At 36.6% G+C, this 12,202-nt stretch overlaps 1 protein-coding gene across 13 annotated transcripts in view; it reads right to left on the bottom strand.

Annotated features, from left to right (window-relative positions):
• The window catches only part of KHDRBS2 (KH RNA binding domain containing, signal transduction associated 2), a 343,662-nt gene that overhangs the window by 40,779 nt on the left and 290,681 nt on the right, over positions 1-12,202 (bottom strand). For all 13 annotated transcript variants that reach the window (XM_085056591.1, XM_085056581.1, XM_085056578.1 and 10 more), the window contains one exon: positions 6,968-7,026. In XM_085056591.1, coding sequence (XP_084912717.1) covers positions 6,968-7,026 — 59 coding nt within the window. The remainder of the gene's footprint in view (positions 1-6,967; positions 7,027-12,202) is intronic.

Below are 12,202 nucleotides of genomic sequence, written 5' to 3'. Positions count from 1 at the left end.
GTTGGACAGTCACATGCAGAGGGCAGTGATCTATGGCTCAGAGTCCTGATGGACATGAGTGACAAGTGGTGTCCCTCAGGAGTCCATATGGAGACCAATGTTACTTAATATCTTCATTAATGACACAGGCAAAGAGATCAAGTGCATCCTCAGCAAGTTTACAGATGACACTGAGCTGAGAGGTGGTGTTGACACACCTGAAGGACAGGTTGCCATCCAGAGGGACATGGAAAAGCTTGAGAAGTGGGCGCAAGGCAATCTCACACACTTTAACAAGTGCAAGGGTCTACACCTGGGTCAGGGCAGCCTCTGGTATCAATCCAGGGAATGAACAGATCCAGAGCAGCCTTGCCTAGAAGGACTCGGGGGTGCTGCTGGAGGAGAGGCTGGACATGAACCTTGCAGCAAAAAAATCCAATTGCATCCCGGGCTGCATCCAAACCAATGTGGCCAGCAGGATGTGGGAGGGGATTCTGCTCTGCTCTGGTGAGACCCCACCTGCAGTGCCGCATCCACCTCTGGGGTCCCCAGCACAGGGAGGACATGGATCTGATGGAGCAAATCCAGAGGAGGCCATGAAGATGACCAGAGGGCTGGAGCACCTCTCTGAGGAGGAAAGGCTGAGAGAATTGGGATGGTTTAGCCTGGAAAAGAGAAGACTTAAAATTGACTTAATTGTGGCCTTTCAGTATCTGAAGGAAACTTTCAGGAAAGATGGAGATGGAATTTTACAAGAGCACGAAGTCACAGGACAAGGGGAAATAGCTTCAAACAGAAAGACAGTAAGTTTAGATTAGATATTAGGAAGAAAGGCGATGTGACATGTTACCCAGAGAAGCTGTGAATGCTCTACCCATGGCAGTGTTCAAGGCCAGGTTGGATGGAGTTCTGAGCAACCTGATCCAGTGAAAGGTGTGTCCATCCATGGCAGGTGGGTTGAAACTAGATGATCTTTAAGGTCCCTTCCAACCCAAACCAAACTATGATTCTATTATTCATTCTATGATAATTCTAAGACACCAAAGAAAATTTTCTTTGGTATGTTGCCATGATATTTTTTAAGAGACACCAAACGTATACACTCAGATGATATAAATGAAAAATCAGTGCATATTAGTAAGACTTCGTTAACTAGTGTTAGTAAAGACATTGTTTGTAATCACAAGCCATGTGAAATCAAACACTGTAATGGGAAGAATCAGACCTATGTCTGTTACATCTGCAAATCAGTCATTCCAAATTATTTGAGAATCTGATTTCTTACATTTAAAGATTTAAATTAGACTAGGCTAGAAATATATAGGGCAGGAAACCCTCAGCATGCTGAGGATAATGAATATTAGGACCAATAATCCACAATATCAAAGTTATTGAAAATGAAGGAGCTTGGATTCGATAGCTGAAAAAAATGTTGTACCTCCATATGCAAAGCAATTACTAAGAAGCACTTTTTCAAAATTCACAAGTATTTTGCCTGTATACATTGTGATATGGCTTCATTTTAGTTTGTCATTGCCATAGAGGGTTTATTTCATACTAGGATGGCAGTTCCTTGAGTTTCTCCATTACATGACCATGTTCATGTCTTTTAATGAAGTATGAGAATTCATGACTCCTAAGGTAACATCTCTTCGATCAATTTATCAAGATTCTTGAGGTTTGAACCCTCCACATACACTTTCCTCTGCAGTTTTCATCATGATATACTTACTTCTACTTGTTCAGCAGAAACTATTATTGTTATTGTAGAAAAACTTAATTTACTGGCCAATACACATTTTAGAACAAACACAGAATGAAAAAATAAACAGTATAATAAAAAAGAAGTGGAATATTGCTGTACATTTTTAGTTGTTCACTATAAAGGTCTATCAAGAATTTATGAAGTGCCATCTCTGAAGAGCATTACTTAGTAAACTAATTGTCATAATAATTGCAAACCTCTTTTAGAGAGTGACTGGCAGGGAATTATTTGTGAAATAGTTAAATCATTGTGGCAGCATTTTACAACTTAAATGATGTCTTACATTAAAAGGAATTATACCAAACAGTTACACTCTCCAATTTTAATTAAAGATGGAATTATCCTAAAACCAAATACCCAGTTCTTTACAAGTACTTAATGGTAAACTGGAGTATAATATGCATCCAAAAGACTGTGGTCATTTGAGAAAATCTGAACAGCTGAAATTTTTTGGTGAAGACAAAAAACATTTAAATGTGCTGCCTCAATGCAATACTTTACAATACTGCAATGTTTACATGCAGTAAACAGCCTTGCAGGCTTTTCCTGAAAAGCAGCAGGAATGTGACTGGAGTTCATTTATGTCTTCCCTCTTTGTGTAGGTGGCAAGCTACAGATTAACCTCCCTAACTCTTGCCTAAGGCCTTTAGCAGATGGTGTTATCCTAATTTAATTGTGGTGGTTTAGGAGGTTATAGACTTCAACCCTATCCTTTCACTCTCAACCTAAGGTTTCTGCTTTTCTGGTAGTAGCAACAAGAAGTCTGTGTGTACTGGTCTGTCAGATACTGCAGTTCATGACCTGACATAAAAACTTAATGGCCATCATTTTCAGATAATACCCAAGGCAGGATATGCACCAAGCTGTGAACTGTGGCATCTGACAAGAGACACTCTCTCACTGCTGGGGCAATCTCCCTTTGGAAGCAGGGGCAGGAACCTCTTGAACCTTCTGCAGCAGCAACTGGCAGAGCTCACCACTGGTGTCTCCAGCCTTTGGGAGAACTAAGACAGAAAGAGCAGCTGATAAAGTTTTGACTACTCTGATCAGTGCAAGAGCGAAAAAGGATTCAGATAAAAAAAACAGTGAGGAAGGTCACCAGTAATGAATACAGCTTCTTGCATGTGCCTTGCCAGCAAGTCATACTCTTCTCTGTTATCTCTCTAATCTGGCCTAATGCAGCACAAAACTTGAACCAAGAATGCTATTTCCTCTAAAAATAAAAAAGAGGGAAATGGAGAAAGAAATGAGAACACAAATTGATTACAAAGGGCTTTTCATTTACAGTGGTCCTGTCCAGGGAATATGCTTTTTGGAGTTGGGCATGACATTATACATGGGCAGAAAAGATTCTTAGCATCCAAACCTTAGGTGTACATTTTATCCTAATCAATTTATAAGACAAATAATTAAATTCATGTTTTCACTAGATATCTCTTCAGATGACAACAGCGCCAGAAGGGAAACCACAAAATAACTGAAGTATAATGAGAGCAAAGAATATGAACCTTTTGTTCATAAATTAATCCAATTTCATGCCTTTTCTTTTAAAACATAAGCATCAATTACACCATTACCTTAGTTTTGACTTATCTGCAGGTATCAAAACCTTCAGCAACATTAAGTATCATAAATGTTTATTGAGTGTGATTAGAGGTGAGGATACTTTACATTTTTGTACTTAAATGACTGGTCTTTTATTTTTAAAGTGCAGTGATTGTTCTTTTAAGTGCCTTCTAAAGATATTTCTTTACAACTCACATAACAAAGCCTTTAAGGGCTGCTACATTACCATGATTTTCAGGCATATGTCCCAAATTTATGTTCCTCAGCCTGGAACAGTTATCCCCAAAACTCCTTAGCAGTAGCTACATAATCCTGATCTTATCAAAAATTTGCAGGAATCTCATAATTTCTGAGTACTGTATTTCCATGTGCTATCAGAGACTGCTGCAGGGAATGCTTTGAAGTGTCTCTACTTTGATCCTTCTGAGAAACTGGGTGACAAGCATGTCAAATCACAATAGAGCTTAAGTGTCTAACTTCATGGGAGGGTTCTGTGCTGTGAATTCTCATTCATGGAACACCCTTAAGTCATGGAAAGCAGTGTGATTTTACATATACCCCTCTCAGCTGATCTTCCTATTGTCTTGAAAGATTTCTTGGCTGGATTTGGAGGGGAAAGAATTCTTAGCAACTTTCACAAAAGAAACTGAGCAAGGAGTTAAGGCAGTTAAGTTGTGGATTTTACAGTGGTAAATACTGTTTAGAAATCCATCTTGCCCAGCCTCAGAGAAGTGACTTAAACTTTTCCTTGTTTAGTACTTAGATCTAATCAAAGAGATGTCAACTTCCTGAGAATTAAATGGTGTTCAGGTGGGCTCTACTCTTAAACACCCCTGTGATTTTTCTAACCATAGTGTGAACAATCCATAAATGCGTAAATCTTACGAACTTCTGAGGAAACAGTCCCCATATTTAGAATTCTCCACAAGTTCTTTTAAAAGGAGCACAGAAGAGCCCATGAGACATAAACCACCTGCTATTTCTCAGAAGTACAGACAGCAAGAAAAGTCATAGCAGGCAGCTCACATAGGAGCACTGTTGTGCTGTATAACACTTACCAAGCTACAGAGAACTCTATTTTATACTTTAAAAAGATTGTAAGTACAAAGTAGCATTACTATTTCATGGAATCTACTTCACAAAAAATGAAAGAAAACCTTCTCAGGATTGAAAACTGTCCTCCCTAAAGGTAAGTTTGAAGGAAGATGATGCATGGGAGAAAGTAAAAAAATGCCAAGCTAGTAAATTTTTGATGATGTAGACACTGTTACTAGAATGGATAAGGGTGAAAAGACAAGTTGTTGCACAAAACACCTAAGAGGTGACAAGACATCAGCTCTATATTCATGTACCCCTTGTCTGTGGTCTCATTCAGAGTTTGGGAGAATTCAGAATTAGAGAGGTGTGCCAGAAAGAATTGTAAAGGAGGAATAGAGCCTTGTTATGGAAGATAAAACAAGGTGCTAAAATTAACTCAAATGAAAGAAAGACAGTTGGTTTCTGCAGGATGGTGAAAAATAAAGGGGCAGTTGATTTTATACAGTGGGATGGATTCAGGAGACTCACAATGAGTTACAAAACATCCTGAAAAAGAAGTAGAGAACTGGAAACAGAGAATTAGGGTAAGTTGGGTGAGAATGAGAAGGGGTGATGTCTCAGATACAGAGAGAACATCAGTGTATGCACCAAGAACTCAGAAACTGAGGAAGTTAAGCATATATTCTATAGCTCTATATCTCTGTGTACTCAGATTACCTCCTCAGACAAATAGTGGTGACTTAGGAATGACAGAAGTTCCAACACAGATTTCCGAGGCATGAAACTGGCAAATTTGCTAATTTCCTAAAGTGAACCAACAGCAGCATAAACAGTTATATATAAATGTATCTGCTTTCAAAAAGTAGAAAAATTGTGATTTGAAATATTATTGAATTTTATATTTATTCCAGGTTATTGGTAAAACTCAGATCTGTGTATACAAATGCTAGCTCAGAAAATATTTCAAGCAGAAAACAAAGCAAGTCCAAAGTTATCAGACATGTATTTTAAGACAATTCTAGTAAAGGAAACCCAGGCATATTGGGTTTGTTTCAGTTGCTGAATGGAAAAGAAGAAAAGGAGCTTCATGCAGAGCATAAATTTAGTCATGGTGCCACTCTGTGAACACTTTGTAAGCCTTAGCTAATTAGTCCATTCAAAATCCCTGCTGGGAAAACAAGTAACATTCTCCTAGTTTTACAAATGAGAGATTGGAAGGAAAGTGACACTACTTTAAATGTCTTGCCCAAACACATGGAGATTCAGCACGGTGGAGTGTAATTAAAAGTTAAACAGTGGGTAATTCTTACTGCTGAGCGCAGACTATTCTTTTCTGCATTGCCCAAAAGCTTAGCAGTGCTTTCAGGGCAGCAGTGGAGAGGGGATCTATAGATGGGAGGAAGGATCTTCCACTGCAGCTATTAAAAATGGATGTGCAAAAAGGAAACAAAACAAAGGGTAACCAAAACACTCATATTCATATGGATAAGCTATTATTATTACTTATCTAGTATTGAAAATGTGCTTGACTGCACATTGTATCATCCAAATAGATTGTGAGAACTGATTATACAAAAAAATAAGTTATTTCTGATTATGCAATGCAATCATTTTGACAATGTCTCAGTAATGTCTATTTCTGTGCCAATACAAAGGAAACTGCAAGTTTGCATTAGTGACATTTGCTTCACAGCTGCATGAATAAAATTATTTATTTCAAGCAGCTACCCTTATATAACCCCTTAGTGTAACTTTCATTTGCAGCGTTACTTCCAGCAGCTCTCATTTTCACAATGTTGTGGAAGTCACCATGTAGACTCGGGATACCTAAGAAGCAGTAAATCAGGTATGACATCTCTACTGAATATATTAGGGTCACTCTTTAAGCTGACAGTAGTCAGCTTTGTTCTGTTATTTCAGTGAAAATCTCAGAGTGAGATTCACTGTGCCATCTAATGATACAATGTACTGATAATTATTAATAGGAAAACACAGACTAGACTCTAGTTATCAAAATACATCACTAACAGCAAACAACAGATCCAGAAAATGGACACTTCTCCTCCTTTCATGCCCCTGGTACCCATGAAGTGCAACTATTCCAGCTCAGACACAGACTCAGTGGGGAAGTGCAAAGAGTGCAGCCCTCTTTCTACTCATACTGCCTAGCCTGGCATGAGATACTCCTTTATCTTGGTGAAGTCAGGGTTCCCATGGTGATACAGCACCCTTTCCTTCTTTCTACTTTGATTAAGTTTATATTTCAAAATCTCACAAACCTTGTTGGTTGAAATGATGCACATGACAGCAGCAGATGCATTGTACTGTTGGCACATCAAGCAGACTTAAATTTAACACTGTAAAATATAATCAGAAACTTTAGTGTTGCTGTTAAACTGACCTGTGACTGTGAGTAATTTGCTTTGTAATTTTGATTGAAATTGATCAGTCCAATTTTCTGGTCCTAAGTCAAAAATCACCCTAAAGTTACACAAATCTATTTTGTTTGGTCTTTGCAAAATCAGAGAAATAAAAGTGTATGGAAGCAACTCCTGAGTTGTTGGTGACAGATATTTTCCTTTGATTTTCCACATTTGCTGAAGATAGAATAGACCTTACCGTAGCTGTCATAAGCCTCTTCACTTGTTCCATGACCATAGTCATAATATTCAGGCACGCTGTAACAGAGTCAGAGAGCCATGTCACTAATGTCATGGGTAAACAACTCAAAACAAAAGTAGAGCTCACAAAATAAAAGTAATTTTAACATTTTATCATGATAGCATAATATCAGGACTATTTTAAAAAAATGAAAGAAAATGTAACAGTGATAATAACAGCTATCATACAGTACATCACATTTCTTATCTACTGAGCATAAAACAAATTTGGTCCTAAATATGTAAACCTAGGAGATGTGACAAAGACTGAAAGAAATTCTATTTGCAAAAATGAGGTCTGAAAAAACACCATCCACTGTACCATTCACTGCTGTTAAACCACCAAAAGGGGCGTTAATCTCATTTACCTGTAATTCTAAACATTTATGTGTTACCAAACTCAGCATAGTTTGTTTTCACAAAGCTGACTGTACTGTATGGTGTGGAACATGTAAACTACTTATCTTTACCAAAACCACCAACAGGTTTCCAGCTTTGATCCTGAAGAAGAAAGCTTGTGTTCACTGCCTGTAGAGAGAAATCTGATTCTCCACAGCCTTTTTCCTTATGCAATTATTGGACACTCATGGAAAGTTTTATACAGTGGTCAAGAGAACACACATTGAAATAAATGAAGGTCTAGGAGTGCAAAATCAGACTTAATAGTCTGAAACTCACTATATTACTGTTTTCAAAAATTATGTACAGTCATATTAACGTTACCAAAATATTTCAGAAAATGGCTACATCCTGATTATCAGCAATTCCCAGCTATTATGTGGAGTGTGCATCCAGAAAATTCAGCCTCTAAGAAATAATTAAATGGAAAGGGAATTATTCGCACCTTTCCTTGACTGCTATTATTTATAGTTTGCATTGTGTTTTTGGTACCTTGTACCAAATTGAAGAACAGGTTACTTCTATTCTCAGGTACCTGGTAAAATACAAGAATCAGAAAAATTTTCAAACTCCATGAATTCTACTACATTGTATTTCTTCAATCTGCAGTGAAACAAACAGAAAATATAACACTTTCTCTGTTGATAGTTTTTAGTTGTCACTTTTGCTTCTTTTTCCTTGGACAGTGTGTGAGACAGACTCTTGCAAAATAACAGAAGCAGACAATCAGCTCAATGTTGCTATAATTATAACATTATTGCTCAGGTCATTTTCCATATTGGATTATTGTTTTAAAAATATTAGTTTACACTTGAGAGAGAGGCTTAGCTGACAGTGGAGCGCAAGTAGAAATACTTTGAAAGTGCAATAGAGATAAACAAGCAATCTATAACAATTATTTTCTTAACCTAATTTTGACTTTGTTCATAAATAGCCTATAATCAGATTTTTAATTTCTTGAATTTAATAGCTATTTGTAACTATTCTTGGTATAATTTTCCAGAATGACTCATATTCTCTGTCTCACTTGAGAACACTGTTTACATGTATCTGATAACTGAGAGTTGAGCTGTTTTGATTTGGGTCATGTCATCCCCTGACTGGCTAGGGACAGCTGTCATAATCAGTGTTAAGCTACAAATACACATGGATTTGTTTGTTTGTTTGTTTTTTAGTGTTTTTTGTTTGTTTGTTTTTTAAACTGAAAATGCAACTATAATTGTTGTGCATTAATTGAGTAGTTTAGCCAGAAGTCATTAATGAGTGAATGAATTACAATGACCTCAGTACCTCAAAGAGGTGAAATTCATTTGCTAAAGAAGTTGCAGAAAGTGTACATAAGAATAACATGAATGAAATGAAGTTAACACTTCGAAAGACTTTTCCAACTGAGCTCTATAGGACACAATCACTGTAGAGACTTCCCGGATAATGGAAACCATCCAGTTGCTTGAAAATTGATTATCTAAATATACAAACCTTACAACTGAAATGGTGCAAGAAACAAACAGGAAGAATAAATCTTCACTTTGTAGCATATAATATTAATTCTGTACTATTTTGCAATTATTTTAGTAGCCAATTAAATGAAATTACAGGATTGTGTAAAGGGAAATAAAGCACTGCACCATCAGGGTTAAATCATGTATCTAGTCATATCTACAAAGCTCATGGTTTAGACCTAAGAAATTACTTGCACTGTTCAGAACAGACAGATGACATACCACCCAGCTCTGGCAGACAGCCATATGAAAAACAAATTTTAGAAGCTGTATTTTGGCATACTGCCTGCTTTCCTGGGTAGAGGAGGGTGTTGGACTAGTGAATGGTGTTACAGGAAAAGAAACTCAAGAACTCCCATCTTCTGCCAGCAGATAAGATGCTAATATTTCTTCCTGATATGTTTTTGCAAACCAAAGCAGCTGCCTCCAAAGGTTAGCTTGAAAAGGAGGCAAATCCAAAGGCCAGTAACTTACCAGCAGCAGTCCTGCTTTCAGTGGTCACTGAGCAGGGCCTTGAACTATTACCCATCAATATAACACCCAGCAGAACATGAGACTTGCAAGAGCAGGTAAAAGATTCATTGTGACATTATTGTTGTTGTACGTTTTTATTTGAGAAAAAAACAGACAATAGAGATAATAAAGATGTGAGAAAAAAATCCCACAGAGAACATTTCAGACTGAAATACATTATCAACAGAATACTGAATTAATACACAAACTGTCATAAAATAAGAAACAAGCTGTATTGCAACTGTAGAAAGGATGTAATTTGTTACATACTGCATATTTGATGTCTGTGAGCACAATATTTAACACATTCTTGAAAACAGGTAATTCATAGCACAATACATGATTGTCATCTAAGTTTTCCAACTTTGTTTCCCTGAATAATACATCTTTTCCATAGATTTGAGACAAAATGGCACTTCAAATTCATTGCCAACCCATATGAAAAAGTGTTCTGAAGAATGTGTAAGTGAAGAAAACTTATTTCTTACAATGAAATACCAGACTTAAACTCGTATTTTGTGAGCAAGACTGCTTATCCATTCGTATGCTCTATTTTAAACCTCTCTGAATACTCACTTTAATCTATTATATGCATTTAGTTGTAAACATTTTCCACTGTTTTTTAGCCAAGTGAACAATGGGCGCTATTTATAAAAAAAAAAAAAGTGATAGAACATGGATTTACAAACATGAAGTTCTTTTTTTAAAAACTATTGAACTACAGAGAGATGTAGTTCATTTGCATTATGACCAGCTGAGAAGGAAGCAATCAGCAAATGCATTCAGCATAAATAAAACTTGTTTATATAATTTTATAGTTCTCAGACTGTTCCTGTAAAATATAGTGATCATGAGCTCTAGAAATCTCTGACTCGCTTGACAGTGCTAATTGGAAACAAAACACCATTATCTGTCATTAGCATTCATTACCTTCAAGCAACATGAAGTGTAATTTACTTAAAGTACATGCACCCACCTGAAAGCAGGATGCAACACACTTTATGAAGCAGACAGGATTAACTCATTACCAACTTCTCAGCTTTTAATTGCACTGTACTTTAACACCAGATTTCTGAAACATAGAGATCTTGATGTAGCATGACTTGGACTTCAGTAATATTCTACATGTAGCACACATGAAAATCTGATATACACGGGGGTGTGTATCATACAAGCAGTTTAATTTGGTTTGTATCTAAAAAAACTCTGATGTAATTTTTCTCTATAAGAAACATTTACAACAAAGATATATGACCCTGTCCTAATTCCTATTCTGTGGGCAAGAAGATTAATATATATACTGTTAATCTTTTTAATCTTTACCTATTTATGTTTTGGGGTTTTTTTAACTTTTCATTGTGGTTTAATGTTTTTGAATGTGTTAATTTTAAAGATTTGGAATCAAAGTTTCCATAAACTTGTGATCTGTTCTCTTCATGCTGATAAAGCTGGTTCAGTTTAAAAAAAACAAAACAAAAACCCAAACCAACACAAGATGCTAGTTTTTGAGAGATAGGGGTCCTTTATTGCCTTCCAACCTGCATTATCTAGGGCTCCTATGATGTGACAAAAGCTCAAATATAGAGACTGTATCTAAATGGCAACCTTTAAAGTCAACAAAGACATTTAACCTCTTGTTAACTGGGGCTTTTTCAAATTGTTATTAGTGGAAAACAATGAATTCTACTATGACTGTGTCAACATCCATGGGAAGCCACACAGCTTTTTGCCCAAAAGGCTGTAGAGAATAGTGCTTTAAAGTGGTTTAGGCTGAGAACCACAAACAAAAGTGTTAAGATTGAAGGCACAAAACACTGACTCTATGGTCAACAAGCCACCCAAGGGAAGTGTGACATTCACCACTCAGAGGTCAGTGGGGTTAGGTACAGGAAAACATGACATTAATGAATAGACTGCATTAGCCTTTGACCAATCTCTTCCTGCACCTGCAGGAAGCTGCTGACAAGAGACCCTGGGTTAGCAACATTACCATCTGGCTCCCTAGCTGCTCTTAGAGCTGCAGGAATATAAAGCAGCAGAACATTGCAAGACCTCAAGAAGTACTTCTTGTTCCCTTGTGCTTTTTGCTTGTTTGTGTTTTTTTGTTTTGTTCTTCCTTTATCTCTTTTTGTTCTTTGCTTTTTATTTGGTGAAGGAGGCATCTAAGCTTTTATTCTCAAGTGTGGTTGCAGATATATAACAGGCTCTCTAAACCCAAAGAAGAAAGGTACAAGAAAGAGTTCATCTTATTTAAATCCCACTAACGTGTATCTGTAGAGAAGTGTGTTCTATAGCCTATTCTGAAAGATCCTAAGAAACTTAAAGCCTTTGAGTAAAACCTGTTAATCTAGACTTAGCAGATTATAGTTCTCTGTAAAAACATTTTTTCTTTCCTAACTTTTTAACTGGGAGAGTATATACTAGTATAATATAAGAATATTTAATTGGGAAATGTTTGGGAAAGAGCTGGTCAATTAGTAAAGAGGCTGTTGACAAATCCTTGGAATTATAACTCTGCCATTAGATAACAATCAGGCTTCTTTTGTGAAGTATATGAATTGGTCCAAACTAGAGATTCAGCTGATGCCAGTGATGGTCCACAGTTTAGACTCATAATTAGATAGGCTAAAAACTTGAACACTAGGCTTTGAAGAAGTAAAAATAATTTGAGATACTTTCATTTCCATGTTATAGAACCTAACAATATGAGAGTAAACCAATATTGTGGTTTAGGACTGGAACACTCTGAGGAAGGATTCTCAGCCTTTGTCAGTTTTCGA

The sequence above is a fragment of the Lichenostomus cassidix genome, chromosome 3 (genome assembly GCF_008360975.1).
Source record: "Lichenostomus cassidix isolate B80296 chromosome 3, HeHo_3.0, whole genome shotgun sequence".
NCBI lineage: Eukaryota > Metazoa > Chordata > Aves > Passeriformes > Meliphagidae > Lichenostomus > Lichenostomus cassidix.
Note: the sequence above shows the minus strand (reverse complement) of the source record. Positions and strands in the feature narration are given on the sequence as shown.